At 35.3% G+C, this 18,123-nt stretch overlaps 1 protein-coding gene across 14 annotated transcripts in view; it reads right to left on the reverse strand.

Annotated features, from left to right (window-relative positions):
- Positions 1-1,351: 1,351 nt before the first annotated feature.
- Il13ra2 (interleukin 13 receptor subunit alpha 2) overlaps positions 1,352-18,123 on the reverse strand; it is a 52,682-nt gene continuing 35,910 nt past the window's right edge. For all 14 annotated transcript variants that reach the window (XM_076918286.1, XM_076918287.1, XM_076918281.1 and 11 more), the window contains 9 exons: positions 15,815-15,929; positions 14,087-14,238; positions 13,010-13,163; positions 12,358-12,478; positions 8,670-8,854; positions 7,189-7,334; positions 5,442-5,586; positions 2,263-2,378; positions 1,352-1,498 (listed from right to left, as the gene is read on the reverse strand). In XM_076918286.1, coding sequence (XP_076774401.1) covers positions 1,442-1,498; positions 2,263-2,378; positions 5,442-5,586; positions 7,189-7,334; positions 8,670-8,854; positions 12,358-12,478; positions 13,010-13,163; positions 14,087-14,238; positions 15,815-15,896 — 1,158 coding nt within the window. In that variant the 5' untranslated portion in view covers positions 15,897-15,929 and the 3' untranslated portion in view covers positions 1,352-1,441. The remainder of the gene's footprint in view (positions 1,499-2,262; positions 2,379-5,441; positions 5,587-7,188; positions 7,335-8,669; positions 8,855-12,357; positions 12,479-13,009; positions 13,164-14,086; positions 14,239-15,814; positions 15,930-18,123) is intronic.

Below are 18,123 nucleotides of genomic sequence, written 5' to 3' on the forward strand. Positions count from 1 at the left end.
TGATCAATTACACTTCAAATGGCATCTCTTCCAGTTGATGATCTTGATCTTTGTATAAATATTTTTGTGTAAAAAAAAACAACTAAAATATTTAATATTAGGTTTTGCTGTACTCTATCACTGATGGAAATTATCAAAAATGATGATTTTCATGCACACAACTCACTGTTAGCAGTTTTTTTTCCTTTAAGAGATGATCAGTAGCAATGGAAGTCACAATTATGGTTACCCTCTTCTCCATTACATAATATCAACAACTGTTAATATGGAACACATACATGAATTCCTAAAGAACATTGTTCTAATGTAAGTTACTGGGTAGGTCTTAAGTAGAGGATTCTAATATTCTCTGAGGTGCTTCTTCACTTCAAATAACATTGCATAAAAATTAATCTAAATACTACTGGGTTCTTTATTGGAATTGGTAGTCTATTTTCCCATACATATTTTTAAACCTGCCTACTTCACCCAGGTAACTACAGTATTTAACATTTTAGTGTAGTTTTAAAATCTTCTTACTAATTTCAGATATATGTTTCTCTATGATTATTGGCATGTCTGTCCTGTCTTGCATCCGGCCTCACAAAAATCACAAGATTGACAAATGTTAAGAAAGGCAAGGCCAAAAGAAAGCTTAGCAGTGTGTGAACTCCATGACTCAGGTTGGAAAGAGAGAATTGACTCGTGAAAATTGTGCTTGAACCTCCACATAAGATCATTAACACATGTGAGTGTGTATGCACACATACTAATATTTTTAAATGAAAGGCTACCTATAAAATAACACGGGGTTATTACCATGATGTGTATGAGTTCTGAACTTTTCAAGTATAGTCCCAGGTCATGTCATAATTTTCAGCCTTATAGCAACTTTTTCTTTTATGAAATGTGATACTCACGGAACTTGGAATGTATTCAAAGCTTCCTTCATACTTATTCATGGTGAGTACTTTCACCCAGAATTCAGTTTAAAAGAACCATCCACAAAACCATTAAATCTCATTTTTTTCAAGATTTGGTAGTATCTCCAAAGGTTAGTTCAAATTGGGAGATCATATTATCTTATTAATACAACATTGAATAAAATCTGACCCATCTCTTTATGTATCTATCTATAGATCTTTCACCATAGATTTATGTAGAAACAAAGCAATTACTAAAATATAGTAAATGTACTATCTGCTAAGGGCTTGTGCACCATAAAATGTACCTAAATGCAATAATGAAGGTGGCCTTAATATCACACATATGCAATACCTGAAAGGCCAACTCACGACTATCACACACTAAGCCAACTTGAGATGCATATCTAGTACTTTAGTCAAAAACCTAACAATATTAGGACAAACACTGATTTGCAAAAAGATGTATTTGAAATTTGAAGGGAAATTGAGTTTAATATGACTCATGCTGGCTGGCTCTATGCCAGGAAAAGGGTATTTTAACAGAGGGTCTCTTCATAAGCATACACTTCTTTTTTCAGATCCACATGAAGGCTCTGAAATCCAAAAAGAACTCTGTCACTAACAAATGATTAATAATACAATTCCACTAGTGTTAACAATTCAGAAATTTAACGAGCAAAGCAGTGAAACATTCCATGGACATGCTGTATTCTATCTTTACAAAACACAGTATTAAGATGTTTTTCTCCAAACAGAGCCTACGTCATGGCTAGTTTTAAGTGTCAACTTGATACAATTCTAAGTCATCCAGGAAGAGGATCTCAATGAGGGAATTTCCAGGTCATGTTGACCTATAGTTACATACATGAGAAATAATTTTAATTTCATTAACTGAGATTGGAAGATCCAACCCATTATGAGTAGGACCACTCCCTTGACTTGTACCCTGGACTAGGTAAGAATGGAGAAGGAAAATATACATACATTTATTTCTCTCTCATTTTCACTATGAATGTATATAACCAGCTGCTTTAGGTCCCTAACACCTACATCACTTTCTCCTCTCCCAACCTGTTTTTCTCCTAGAGTTCATGCACTGTGCAACTTTCTAACCTAAATATCTGCAGTATTCCATGTTCAAAAGGGTTTTTCTCCCATTTTGACAGAATTAACAGCCACTCCCCAAAATGTGGGTTTCCAGTATCAAATTTGACTATTTTCTGAGGCTATTACAATAAAGTATATAGTATCAGTTGTACTACATAGTGAGCAAGCAAACGTATAAAATTCAGGCCTTTGAGTTCTGAATGTATTACTTTGTATGTCTTACTGTTTTGCATAACCTTAAACAACTTACCAATGTGGGTTCAGGTTCTTCCTTCTCCACAGCAAGGCAAAGAAGTAATAAAAGAAATATAAAGAAAAGACAAACTGGTACTATGAAAATAATCTTTGAGTCTGACCCTGTATAACCTAGGATTAAAAAAAAATATAACAATAAAAAGAGAAATGTTAAAGGTTTATGAGGACTCTTGAAACATTTAATACATAAGTAAACTGTCAATGATGCAGTAATGGAATTAAATGGACATACTTGTCAATGCACAGATACCACAGTTGGGTCTCAGTTTAGCATACAGAAAATCTACTTTGACATACTGTGATATGTATCCCATTTCAATTAGAAAATAACTCCCAAAACAGTATAATTTTCCTTAAAATTTGATGTTGTGACATTTCTCATTAAAAACCCATAACATGTCAGTCAACTGATTAAACAAACAAATGCCATGTATCCTTAAATCTCAAGAACAAATATTATCTTAATAAAGATACACACAATGCTAGTGAAGCTGACCTTACAAGGTCACCATCTAAAATTTGTCTGAGACTTCAGAGGCTGAACTAAATGACAAGACATGATGATGCTGTTTGATATTTTAGGTATAACTTCTCTTTTCTCCTGTTTTTGTAGGTTTTTTTTCTTACTTTAGTAGTGATTAAACACCAGGCTTTGAGCATGTTAAAAGATCACTATACCAAGGCATGAAGTGTTAATATTACTTCTCCATAGAATGAACAGTCAGTAGTGATACTTAAACTATAGAAAACGTTTACAAGTTTAGTGTCTCAGACTTGTTCTGGAATAACACACAGTATGTTAAATTTTGGAGCCAGACCTATGTATCTACCTCCATTTCAATTTGTCTTTGTCTTATTCCCTTGGGATCTTAATTCAAATGCATGTTATAGTAAAGATTTACAGGGGTAATTTTGGAGATGTAACAGACAATGTAAGTCTCTTGACATGCAGAATTAACAATAGCAAGGCAGATGGTTTCCTGAGGCTCTGTTTGTGTTCTCTAGTCTAGATGATTCCTAAGAAGTTATTGTCAAAACATTATTGTTCTAGTTATTTCCCCCGTCACGTCTGGTTTGTGTTCCCAATTGCTCATAGGAATGGGTCCTGACCTGGAGTATGGTCAAATGATCAGGGGTCATGTTATTAAAGAAAACTGATTTTCTCTTTCTCAGCAGGTATCAAATGCCAACTCAAAGTTGAAGGAGTAGGAAGGTGAGGGTGGCAGGGTGGATATGGGTGGCTAGAGGGGCTTAATATGATCAAAATATATTAAACAAAATTCTCAAAAAAAAAAAAAGACAAAATCGTTTTAAAACTTTAATTGTCCTAAAGAAGACCCCTCTGAGTACCTGAGTGTGGTCGGTGAACTGAGCTCAGATTTTCACTCAGTTTCACAAGAACTATAGAAAAATAAGTATGTGTTGTTTAAACAGAGTATGTGTGTGTATATAATTGTCCTATTTTCTATAACTTGAAGTACTCAAAAAGAAATATAACCTAAACATCTAAAACTACAAGCAATGCCAAAAAGTCATTGTTCCTAACTTGTAGGTCTAAAATAAGACTCTACCAGGAGATAACTGTTAGGGATAAAGAAATCTCAGTCCCCTACATTAAGTAATGAGATTTTATGTAATGCAAAGAGAAGTATGTTTTGATACTGTGGTAAAGAAAATCACTATATCCATTTTATATAATTTTTTGGATTAATGAAAAAATATAACTCAACACATAAACTCACACACACAAATACACACACATTTTCCAGATTTTTAAAAGTAGTTTCAAAGGTAAAAAATGTAGACACAGTGAAAGTATACTTTCTTTTATACATAATCTCACATTGAAACTCTTGCTTACTAGTACTGTTTTCCTCCATATTCTCTACAGGTTGTATAATATAGTTTGTTAGGTTATTATTAATTTTCTCCAACTTGGTAATAACAAAGACTTGACAAGAGTAATAAATACTGCTGCATATCCAGAATCTGGAATCTGATACATAGTAGGTACTTTAAAAGTATTTAATAAACGAAATCAAACAATGTTTTTGCCGTGTGTAGAGAGAGGTAAAGACAACCATTCCATTATAACGTGTGAAAGTACACTATGTTTTTACACTTAATTCCATATATATATATATATATATATATATATATATATATATATATATTCTCACTACATAAGCAGAGCCGAAGAAATTTTTCTTCAATTTTGAGTAATTATCAGTAATTTATAATGATATTCTGAATTAAATCATACTGTGTGTCACATTCAACGCTTTTATGTTTGGATCACTATGAAATTTGAAAAGAGTTGTATCATAAATCAATTTCCATTAGTACAGAGAGTAATGGTTTTAACTAAATTTAAAATCTGTCATGCTTAGTTTTCATTTTCAGCTCGAAGTGCTGTAGAATCATCTGGGAAGTGCATCTGGATGACAGATTGTCTGGAGCAGGTTGGCCCGTGGGCAGGCCTGTGAGGCAATTTATTATTTGGGTTAACTGAGGTGAGGATACACACCCTCAATATGGCAGCATTATTTCATGGGCTAGGCCCTGGACTGAATGAAAAGGAGAGAGGAGCCTGAGCAGTGCCAATGTGAATGCACCCAGTGCTTTCTGCTCTGTAGCCTGGATATGAGGAGCAGTTTGGAATATCTGCCAACTTTAGCATCTTTACTGTGATAGACTGTAACCTGCAATCCCGAACTAAATAAGCCCTTTCTCACCCGAGTTACTCTTGGATAGAATATTTTATCTCAGCAACAGACATGAAACCAGGACCACATGTCAATTTGAAAAATGGCCAGTAAGTATTGTTACACACTTGGAGCCAGCTGCAACCCTTTCTTTAAAATTTCTGTTCTAGTGAAAATTGAAAGCACAAAAAAATATTGATTAAAATGGACCGTGGACTTTGCCCTAAGAACTATGAGATGCTTATAAAAGACAAACAAAAATATTCCCATTAAAACAGAACAAGATACCTAGTTCCAAATGAATGTTAGAGTTTCAGTAAGCCTATCTTCGATTGGAGTACTTGCTTTTTCTCCATTTACAGATAATGCACGAGATCATTTGATCTCCAGTTTACAAACACAATGAGAGGAAATACATTTTGCTACCACAGAGCCCCAATTACTTAGTTCTTATCCTTTTAGTGCATACCTGCCCAGCATTCTTCATCACTCCATTCGCTCCAAATCCCATCATCTGCACAATATATATTGATTTTACATCTTACAAGAAAGCATAGGTTTTCACTTTCATTTGCTCTCCTCTTCAACTTCATATCGTTTATATCTGTGGCAGACTGAAAGCCAAAGAAAACTATGGTGTGTTTACTTGAACTCAGTACAACTGCGATGATTTCATCTCTCTGCTTCAAAATGTTTTTGGACGTTTAACAGCATCATCAAGTTACACTAGAAAGGTCCAATCCTAGCAGCGCTCACCACTCTACACTGATTTTTAAAGGCGTTTTCTTCCACTACTTATCTGTATTTAATTTTATCTTTTGTCCTGTTATAATAATAGGCCACTTGTAATAAGAAACATCATGTGCAATAAGTCACAATTCCACATAGTTTACTGTCCACAATCTCCAGATTAGCGTCAGAGATTCCTGATGCAATAAATGGGAAACGGCTTCACAAATTACTAAATGCTGGTTTTATAAAAATCGAAATATTCTTCTTCAAAGTGCATCCCTCCTCATTTTGATTTGATAAGCCTTCAAAGACCCATGTAATAATGCTCAGAAAGTGATACAAAACTATTACTTCATATATAAAATTTCCACAAAATACAAACATGTTCTAACAGTGATCACAAGGGGAAAAAAAACTAAAGAAATTACTTCAGGTTTACACTTTAAATTGCTGCAGAGTTCTTCTTGTATATGATGTGATTGCTTTTATGTATTTAACTTATCTACACAACCTTGAAAACACATAGTATAGACTTAAGTGTACTGGGACTCGGGTTTTGAATCTACTTTTAACTATTCGACTGCCAATTCAATTAACCAGCCTGGAACATGTATACTAAGTCAGTAACCATTTTCCCACCTATGTATGAATTCAGTCATTGAGAACTACTCCACCTTCTTGTCTCTACCAATTTCTAAATTGGAAACAAATAAATCAAAGCAAGTTATACCAAGGTAGGGTTAAAGAGATCACCGCATCATTGATGTTTGGAGTCTCACAATGGTCACCTTCTTTACAATCCTTTCTTCTCTAGGAAATGTCTTATATACCTCATGGTTGTAGTTAAAGAAGGTGTGTGTGTGTGTGTGTGTGTGTGTGTGTGTGTGTGTGTGTGTGTTGTCTGAGTCTTATTGGAAGCCATGCAATCTATTTAAATTTCCTGGAGAAATTTTTATTTAGTAAAACAAATTGAAAACAAGTAACTAGATTGTCTCCAGGGTATTTACAACTTTAAAATTGGTATGACTAGTTATACTTTTTATTTTTTTTATTCTTTAATCCCTTTTTACAGGCCAGACTTCATCCCCTCCTGGTCTGCCTCCCCCCAGACCACTCCCCATTCCATACCTCCTCCCCTCTCCCTCCCCCATCTCCACAAGGATGTCCCCACCCCTCATCTCCACCCCACCAGGCCTGCCCACTCCCTGGGCCTCAAGTCTCTTGAGGGTTAGGTGCATCTTCTTTCACTGAGGCCAGACCAGGCAGTCCTCTGCTGTACATGTGTCAGGGCCTCATAGTTATATTTTTATCAATATACATATATTTCCTTTTTCCACTAGATTTGGCCTTCTGGAAAGTAAACTGACATACTTATTCTAGTCTAACTCTCTTTTGAACAGTCACAGATTTTGATTATCCATTATCCTATTACATTTTTTAAAAGTTATATTTATGATTTTGGCAAATAAGTACAATATCCATACCTCCCAGGAAATATCATCTTCTCGGACCATAATTTCATAAGTGTAACACCTTGGTGGAATGGGGCTTCCAGGTGTGCTCCATTTCATTCTAATGTCAATGGAATTCTCCACACTAATATGGAGGAATTCTGGTGGCAATGGTTTAACTGAAAAGCAGAAGGAAATGATTTCAACATCAAAGTTGCTACCTTAGCAGCATCCCTCATCTAAAGCTTGGAACACTTCATAAGCGAATCTTTCAGGGACAAACTACTGGAGTCAAGGTTATTCTCATAATGTGACTAAAAACCAAAGTTGGTTGCCAATCAAAATGTACTTCTTGAGAAATTTTTTTATTTGAAAAACTCCAACACCTTGATCTTGCTCCCTCCCTTCCTCTTCCCCCTTCCCCCCCCCCCGTGTGTGTGTGTGTCTGTGTGTGTGTGTATGTGTGTGTGTGGTGTGTATATGTGTGTTTGTGTGTGTGGTGTATGTGGTGTGTGTGTGGTGTGTGTATGTGTGTTTTTGTGGTGGTGTGTGGTGTGTCTGTGTGTGCGCATGTGCATGTGTGTTTGGAGACAGGGTTTTTCTGTGTATCCTTGGCTGTTCTAGAACTTGCTTTGTAGACAAGGCTGGCCTTGAACTCAAGAGGTACACCTGCCTCTGCCTTTCAAGCACTGGAATTAATGGCATGTGCCACCACCACCCCACATGGGAAATTAATTTTTGTTCTTTTGTTTTTGATAAAGACTACAGTAATATTTTTTCATTTTTTACTTTATTGGACATTTTCTTTATTTAAAATTCAAATATTATTCCTTTTCCAGGTCTCCCCTCCAGAATCCCCTATCCCATCTCCCCTCCCCCTGCCTCTATGAGGGTGCACCGCTGGGTAGCACTCTCACTTCTACTCCCACCTTCCCGACCTGGCATTCCCCTACACTGGGACATTGTACCCCTTAGGCCCAAGGGCCTCTCCTCCCATTTATGTCCAACAAAGCCATCCTCTGCCACATATTCGGCCAGAGCCATGGGACCCTCCATGTGTACTCTTTGGTTGGTGGTCCAGTCCCCGGGATATTTAAGACCAAGAGAAAAAATAAGAATACCCAAATTATTGCAATCATTTTCCAATTTCTGCAACTTTAGAAACAACCAAACAACTTTTACTACAACTACTATTGTGACTACTTTCTACGTAACACATACGTTATGGCTACTATAAGGTATCTGAAATTACACCATGTCTGCCTGATTCTAGAACCTTTCTCAATTATAACTGTTAGAACTAAGAATACAAATTCAGAAGAAATAAAAATGTTTAGGTTCTCAATCATTTATCATTGGAAGCAATGATCAATGGATTCTGTGGATTGCCTCATGCTTTGCACTTCCATCACCTTAATAAATCTCACTGTCTGCTCTTGGCCTCTTCTGCTCACTTAGGAACAAACTAAAGAAGAAGCAGCGAGTTTTAAGATGACATCATTTGCTCATATCACCTATATTTTGAAGTTGTAAAACCATATAGCTGGATCTGATAGGTTCCAATTTTGAGGATCCATTAACACAGATAAAGAAATCTTTATAGTCTGATGAGTCCAAGTTGGAAAGTTTGCATCCAATGTTTTTTTCATTATCCTGGAGGTAATTAGCACACTGTAAGGCATGATCCAAGCCCTCATACCTATAACACAAGAAGCAGTTTAGGAATTATTTAGTAGCATCTTTTTGTATCTTGGTGCTCAGTTTTAAATCATCTTATTATATTATATTATATGAAATGAGCATATGAGCACAGTATATTGATTCAATATATCATACATATACACATAAAACGCACACACACACAACACACACACACATAGATACATATGTAACAATAATTATTTTTAAAAGATGTCACGGATTGGAGAGAAATTGAGATGTTATAAGATCAGTAGGAGGGAGGAGAGAAAGAGGTAGAAATTATGTAAATATGCTACACATGTACATCACTATCAAATAAACAGAAAAAGTTGTTATAAAATGGATAACATGGCTGGGCAGTGGTGGTGCACACCTTTAATCCCAGCACTTGGGAGGCAGAGGCAGGTGGATTTCTGAGTTTGAGGCCAGCCTCTTCTACAGAATAAGTTTCAGGACAGCCAGGGCTATACAGAGAAATCCTGTCACAAAGAAACAAATGATAGATAGATAGATAGATAGATAGATAGATAGATAGATAGATAGATAGGATAACAGGAAAAAGAATCATTTAATAGCATACTATGCTTTAGAAACCTACTATATACTGCATGCAATAATAAGATCTATAGATTCAACAGCAGGAAAAACAGAAATAGTTGATTTCATGGCGCTTCAGTTCAATGTTAATCTTCATAAAATCTCAAAGCAACTCAAGCACTATTCATCTATTTTGTCTTTGTAGACTCATCAAATTTTGTGAATTAAAAATTTAGAATACGCCCGGCAGTGGTGGCGCATGCCTTTAATCCCAGCACTTGGGAGGCAGAGGCAGGTGGATTTCTGATTTCAAGGCCAGCCTGGTCTACAGAGTGAGTTCCAGGACAGCCAGGGCTATACAGACAAACCCTGTCTTGAAAAACCAAAAAAAAACTTGAAATATATTTTTTAAAATTTAGAATAATTAGGTAGCCTTGGTAATATATGACTAAGAAAAGTATTTGAGTTGAAAGAAGATGTAAGAGCAGATATATAATTTTCCTAAGTTTACTAAAATAAAAAGAAATCTTCTGATATTCTAACACTATGATACAAGCCTGAAAACCCATGACTCAAGGAAGAAGTAGAATGAACAAAGCAAATTGCAGTGTAGATTTTATCACACGAAGTGTAGTTCTCCCTTTTTCTTAAGCAAGAGACTTTACCATGGCATTTAACATTAACTTTGTATCAGTAATATGGCTGATGGGGATGAAAGGCCTTGTTAACAACTGATTTTTAAATCAATAATTCCTGAATATTTCCTAGAAAATAAATATTAGCTTGCAATGTAAATATGATTTTGGTTTTCAAAGTAGCCCTTCTGAAATGAGACCAGCATAGCAGGTGATAGGAGATCGTGGAAATATCTAAACTCTAGTAAATGCACCTTATACCAAGTACCCTAATTTAGGGAAGTATTTGTAAATTTTAGTCTTTTGGTTCAGTTGCCTGCTTACAGTGTGGAAAACTTCATATTCATGATCAACTTTGTTTATTCATTATTCTTTGACATAGGATTTCACTGTACACTATCCTGGAACTTACTATGTAGCCCAGTGGTCTGGCATCAAACTCAAGATTGTTATATATTAGTCTCCCAAATTCTCCAATGACAAGTATACATCAGTATGCCTAACTGGCGCTTAGGTATACAAAATTTGACTGTGCAAATTTGTGTGAGTGAAAAATAACATATACTCTGTAAAATGTTAACCTTATTTCCCCCATTTTACTAAGGAAAGATAAGTTATGTTAACCTTAAATGACAATGTGAAGAGTGTCTTCCTCTCTTTTTTGTTGTGGTTTTTTTAAAAAAAAATGAGAGCAGTGTGTCTCATTTAATATATGTTTAATATTTATTGATTTAATGACCAAAAATTTAGAAATGTGTCCATTCAATTTAAGATATGGAAAGTGAATCATTCTCCCACGAGGAAACTGTTTGCTCAAGGCTACCCAGGCAGAGCAGTGTTTAGAGCACAGGTCTCAAAAGCACTAGTCCTTTCTGCCCAATCATTTATATATTGTGTTTTTCTTTAAAAGATGCAATCAGAGAGTAGTCTTAAAACTCACAAATACTAAAAGTTTGGCTTCTCTTTCTTTGTCTTTCTTTAGTAAATGTACAATCCCTTCTTTTTTCCATTTATCCATGTTACCATCCCTGGTTTCATTCATTTAGTTAATATTTAGTATTAATCTATTGTGAGTGTGGCCTTCTGTGATTAGTTAAGAGAAATGTAAGAATTGGTTCACATCCACCAATCTTTAAAAAAAAAACTTGAGGAGACAAAGTACACATACATGAGATAAGTTTATCACCCAAACAATAAAGAAAGTGCAATTAAAAGCAATAGTTCAGTAGCAAAGATAAACAGAACCTGGAATGATCAGCAGAGTCAATAAATTTAGACATCACATGAATCTAGAAGGATGAAAAAGAATTAGCAACAGAGTGAGCCAAAGGCCATTCCAGATTGCAAAATGCACAAAAGTCAAGACATGGATAATGAAAAGAAATGTACAGAATAGCATACTGATCGTGGCCATAGCAAAGGATAGTTTTTTTGAAAGGTAGTGCAGGGAAGTAAAAAAAAAAAAATTGAAAGGCAACCTAGATTTGATCCTGGGCATAATATGATGTGACTGGGGTATATGGTCAGGAGATGGTATATAAAAATGAGAAAGAAGACAAAGGTGGCTCCAAGGTGTAGAAATGAGCAGGAAGGAAAAATGCTACAATCTGAGCAGCCACCATTTGGGAGGTCATGGCAGTTGTCCAAGTGAGGAATGAGGGGAGTCTAAAGGAAAGTTCTTACAGTAGAAACGGGAAATGAAAAACAGATGTGCAACTTAGCAAAAGAATGTCAGAATGTGGTGGGTGATTGTATTACCATAGAGCAATTAAGGAGCTGGCTGCTGATGTGGGGTGGAGGGTGGTTATGTTTTCACTGGTCAGTCACCCATGTGCCACATGCATGCCCACACAAGCCCTAGTCAAACTCAGCTGACTACAACATGAAAATTAAAACAAAACAAAAAGACAAGATAGTCGGAGAGGGCTTGTTGAGAGAGAGGGAAGAAAATAAAGGAGGGGAGGGGTGAGTGTGCCTAGACTATATTAAATGTGCATATAAAATAAAATTCTCAAAAGGTTCTATGTTTTTAAAGCTTCATCAACAGTTAAGAAACAGCAAGAAGACCCAGTTTAAAAGATCACTGCTTTTAAAAAAAGCTAAGTGTATAAAAAAATACTCAAACTTTTAAAACAATAAACCCAGCTATCTATAGGATGCAATATTTCATCCTGTACAGAAATAGTCATGGGATGCCTTGCTGTATCTTCAACTTGAGATTCCCACATAATTATGATTAATTATCATCACACACAGGGCTCTGGTAAAGAAAATGATTGTGATTCAGTAGAGATATAGTTGACAGATGTTTGCCCAGAAAAGTACTTACCAGAAAAACATAGTATAGTTGGTATCAGAATGTACTATCTTGCCAGGCTTCCAAGAGCAGACCAAATATTGCCAGTTATAATATATACACTTCATGTCCTGAATTTTAGTTTCCAGGCTTCCTATAAAATGAATGAATTCTGAATACCTGAGAAACATGATAATAGATGATCTATGCAATCACTTTGCAATTTTATTTCCTTTGGCTGTGCTACTTCATTTAGCAATCAGCTTAATGAGAAAGATTGCAAAAGTAAGCTACCAGAAATCACTTCACTGTAAGAAGTATATGCAAACCTGAAAATGATTGAGGGCTTATTTACTGACACTAGTTTATGTCAAAGTATTAAATTAATTATTCAAAGATGCTCTCAAGAATTGAAATTCCCATTCATGTTTACTAATACAGCTCCATACTTAAGACTCTACCAACAAGATGTAGACTTAGTTTTTTGAAGAAGTTTGCTGATTTAATGAGTTTTAAAATGTCAACTCAATTATACTAAGCAAGATTCTATTTATGTTTAATTGTCACAGGATTTACTTTGCATAAAGTCATATATATGGTTCATTCATCATAAAGGTTAAGGAACTTATTCTCTACATGGATTTTTTGATAATATCAAATGTGAAAAAAATAATGTTGTTTTAACCTTCATCTGGTATCCAATAAGAAGCTTCTGTCCATGGACTTTGAACTTCTGATCCATTTGTACAATGCTCTGACAAATGCGTACGTATCTTTCCTTCAATGCCTTTATTAAGATCAAACCCATCCTTGTAAATTAGATTCCTAGTAATTATGGTCTGTTTGATAAAAAGATGAAACAGTCCATTTTAGAAATACATGGAATGGTGATTCACATTAATAAGGCTAAACAATATTAATATCTAAGATGATTATTTGGCATAGTACCCCAGATATATATTCTGTCAATAATAACCTCTGTATATGGTATCATTCAATTAGGTCATTCAAAACAAAACAGAGGACATTTAGTAAAGGAAAAGGCTCTATGATAGGAACATGAGATCTTGGAGTTAAATTCTTTTCACAAATAATAAGCGTGGCCAAAGATTTGTCATTTTAGATATACTATAAACCCTTTGGGAATCCCATAAAATAAGTCTTAGAGACACCTGGAGAAAATTAGACAATTTCTAAGTATTTTGAAGATGAAAAATTAATATATGAGAGAGCCTTATATTCCTGAAACCCAGTAGAGTATCTTGTCTAAAATGTTGTTCAATAAATATTAAACTTGAATTTCTCATTAATACTGCCCAGCTGAATTACAGAGCTAATGGTGTACCTTTTGCAACAGAGCTCTGAATGAACACAATAGTTGACATTATAAATGGCTAATAATTCAATAAGCTTTCATTGAGATCTTGCCATCCATGTACAGAACAATACTGTGTTCTGTGATTTGTATGCAAAGATTTACCTAGACATCAATGATTTTCTAAGAATTATACAAATAAACCAGTAAAAGGAAAAACTATAAAATATGCATAAATGTTTTTCAAGTTCATGTTCTCTTGTACTTCCAAGGGTAGTCTTAATATTGAATGAGGTGAAAATAGAGCACAGAAACTTACATGGCAGTTTTTTCATATACTAACTAAAATTGTTAAGGCACACAAAATAGTGGATATTGAAATTGAGGGTTGCAAGGAAACACCTAATGATCAGATCACTCTGATTTTGTAAACCTTGCTTTACTTACCTTCCAACTGCCACTATCAACATTCCGGTATTTTAATTCATATTCTAGTGTGCATTCCTTAAATTTTTCCATAACCACGGGGGGGTTCCATTGCAAATAGAGATAACCCAGTAATCCAGGATCCAATATTTCAAAATCCTGAGGAGGATTAACTGAAATGAAATCAGGAAAAAATATTTTTCCTGTACTTTATGAGAAAGATTGTTGAATGTGAATAATTTCCAAATGCCCATCACCTGATTACTGGATAAAAATTCTAGCACATCTGTACAGTGGGATAATATTTTACTAGAGAAATGAGGACAGCACTGATAAGAGGCTATAATTAGAAAAGCCTTGAAACAATATGCTATGTAAAGGGAAGCTGCCTCATGAAACCATGTGTCAATGATTTCAGTTATACTTAATCCATACATGAAGACAGTAGAGGCACAGGGTATCTCTGGCACAGCCCGAAAGTATTCTGGAATTTTATGTCAATAGTGGTTTCATAACTTTGTGGATATACTAAAATAATCCCAAAATGCTACATTACAAAAAGAAGATGTTTACTCAGGATGCAAAGGTAGAAAGATCTCTGTAAGTTCAAGGCCATTCTGGTCTACAAAGTAAGTACAGGACAGCCAGTACTATTACACAAATAAACTGTATCTCAAAAAAACAAAACAAAAACAAACAAGCAAAAACAGCTACTACCAACAATAAAAACTCAGGGAGATGTTTTTGTTTTATTAATAAATTTGAAGTCCATAATATTTTTTTGTACGTGTCCTTTTTAAAGAAAGCACATGAGGAAAACTTGATCTTTGTATCTTTAGGAACTAAGGCTGTACACTTGCAATGGAGACTTGTCAGTGGACATGTACACCAGAATTTGTATAATATTATATAAATGATAGTTATATAAATGTCTCTAGTAAAAAGAACCACTCACTACTAATTCAGTATTGTGATCAGCATAAAAATTGTGATAGATGCAGGAAAAGGAAAGGCAAAGAACGTATTTACGAGGCTTGAGCACCTTAAGAATTTGGAGTACAGGCATGTCTTGTGAGTAGTCCATGAAGATAATTAAATCTAAAGCTTGCTGAAGTTCAGAGCTATCTCCAGAGTTTGAAAAAATCCAAGCCTTTCCTACACACATTCTAAGTAACACATCTAGTAGCGCTACTGTACTATCATCCTGATAGCCTCTGACTAATTTTCTCTGATGAATGTTGTTCATTTTCATGTTGCAACTTGCTAGGGGCTCCAGTGAAAATGACACATCAACTTTGTTGTTTTCTTCCTTAAAGTTAGAAATCCATGTCAAACTAAGTGTTCATCAGACACTTAAAACCTCATATTATTTGTACTTCAGTATACACAGTACTTCAGTATACACTGAATATCCATTTTCTGCTTTCTTCAATTGTCATAAAAGTCATAATTAGTAAAGACTCAACTTGTGCTAGGAGAATATAATTTCAAATACTTAAGTTGTTTCCTTAAAAATATCCCATGCAAGAGGTCTGGCAGTTATTTTTTATGTAGCATTTAACCCAAAAATATATGATCATTAGTTACCTTACCTATCAATGTGAGTAGCTACCAAGAATATATATTTTTTTTTACATCATGGAAATATTACTGATATTATCTATTAGTTTTACACTTTCATGATATACACTGAAAACAGTGTTCATGTCCTTTAAGACTACTTCATTAAAATTGATTTAATTCATTTACCTTTTATCTCCAAAGAATGGCCAGTTATTGTACAAAGAAGAAAAAGACCCAAGCATCTGGTATTTACACCCATCAAAGCCATTTCTCCAGGACTTGGTGTGCTGGAAGTTCCACTCTAAGGAGAGAGAAGACAACAGTGGAGTTTTATTGTGAAAGGGTTAAAAATTTTTAAACCTTCCACAGATGGAGTCAAGAGTGCAGATCAGCTTGTTCTGCATTCTGAGTCCTAGGAAACTAGCTATCCACAAGACAAAATAGATGATAGATTGAATAGAGTTCAGAGCTGGGAGTTCAAGATAGCTTGACCAAGTGCTATAGATACCAGGAACTAAAAAGTGACCATAAGATAAATTGAATAGGGTTTGAGCTGAGAGTTCAAGTTAGCGTGCCTGTGCTCCCTGGATACCAGGAGAGTTTGAGTTGGGAGTTCTCAGTGTGCCTATGCATCCTGGATACCAGGAACAAAACGAACCACAAGACAAATTAAATAGTGTTTGATATTTCCCCCTCGTTCCCCTGGGTTGCGGTTCTTACTATAAAAACTCTATCTTTCCCCTAAGTGGGGGTCATACTTCACTGCTTGCCTCTGCGTAGGACAGGCTGGAAGTGCGACCTCAACGCGTTGATTGAAATATACCTTTTGCTGTTACATCAAGTTCGGTGTCTTTGCAGTTATTGGGGTGGCCGTGAATTCCCAAGAGCAGGGAGGGAGTTCCTCCCTACCTGTCGGGCCTTACGATTGTACTTCAAATAATCATATGGGTAAACGTAACTAATAATATTTCTGGGAGTGCTCTGTGTATTTCCTAGCAAGACTGGAAAACTGTGCCCCTTGAACCGTGGAAATGTAAATTAACCTTGAGTCAAGGCAATTGCAACAAGGGGATTCTGGTCCCTTAAGAATCAAGACTAACCCCACATAAAGAAAAGTGGAAACATTTATTGAGACCCCCGACAAGGATATAGTGACCTCCAGAAGGCTCCCTTCTGAAATCAAACCCAGCCTAACATCACTGAGAAGAAATTTGGACACCTTGTACTCATAGGAACCATTTCTCCTAAATGCAAATGAAACCTACTGAAAAACAGTATTTGAAAATAATGTAACTTCTAAGAAAAATTCAAAAGTCTACATGAACACCCCCAGAAAACTAAGAACTTTGCCCTTGTACTTTATAATGATTAAATTATCATCGTGTATACACAGTTATCCTGGATTTGCCTGTTTTTTCTATCAGTAAATATAATTTTCTCCTCCTAGCTATTAAGTGTTTTTGTCCTCTTCGCTCTTCCATCCAATGTCCTCATTACAACTCTTACTGTTTGTCTTCAAGGTTCATATCCAGCCATCTCTATCTCCATCACAATGTGCACACCACTCACAAAAGGAGTGATACCTCTAAGGGGAAAATCGGAGCTTCTTTTTTCTCTTTAAAACAGTAGCAGCATTGCATTGCCACAAGACACAAGGCGGTCTGTTTTAGGTTGGAAGAAGCATGTTTTATGATCAAAATCTAAAGACTAACCCCTACAAATAGATACTTCATGTTTAAAGTCAATTTTTCCTTTTTAAATTACTTGAGCATTTTATACATGTATTACCCTCTCTAGCCTTCCTCCCTTCTGCTGAAACACTACTTCTCAGCAACTCTCCCTTCTGTATCCTGCTTATGACCCACTGAGATTAATTAGTACTGTATAAATCAGCGTACTGGGGAGATGTTTTTTTACTGAAGTATGGGCAACTTATCCATGTCTATATTACCAATGAAAATAAAACATTCTTCTCAACCACCATTAACTGTTGTGATTTGCTCAAGAAGAGCCCATCTCCCCATCTTTGCCAGTTTTATGCAAATAGTCACATCTTCAGGGAGTTCAGTGGCTCTGTTATAGCCAGAAGATGTTTTACTGTTCCTCTCCCCAGATTCTGACTCCTACAGCCTTTCCACTATGTTTCCTGCACTTTGGAAAGAACCTGTACATATATGTATGTAACAAGAATTAGTGAAAAAATAGGCTGTGAACTAAAAGAGAATAAGGAAAGAAGTATAAAAAAAATGTATTGTAACAAAAAGAGTGGGGAAGATGTGATGATCATAATCTCAAAAATAAAAAAAATTAAATTATATGTTAAAGACAAATTACCACAGTTTTTGCATATTTCTTTTTGAGTCTGCCTATCTGACTGAGAATTAAAAGTTATGTGTGTACCATCTTTCTGCTATCCTTCACAGTTTAACTGAAACGTGTAGTTGTTCTCTTATAATTCCACCCTCTTTGACCAACTCCCCTAAAACATCCTAATA

The sequence above is a fragment of the Arvicanthis niloticus genome, chromosome X (assembly GCF_011762505.2).
Source record: "Arvicanthis niloticus isolate mArvNil1 chromosome X, mArvNil1.pat.X, whole genome shotgun sequence".
Taxonomy (NCBI): domain Eukaryota; kingdom Metazoa; phylum Chordata; class Mammalia; order Rodentia; family Muridae; genus Arvicanthis; species Arvicanthis niloticus.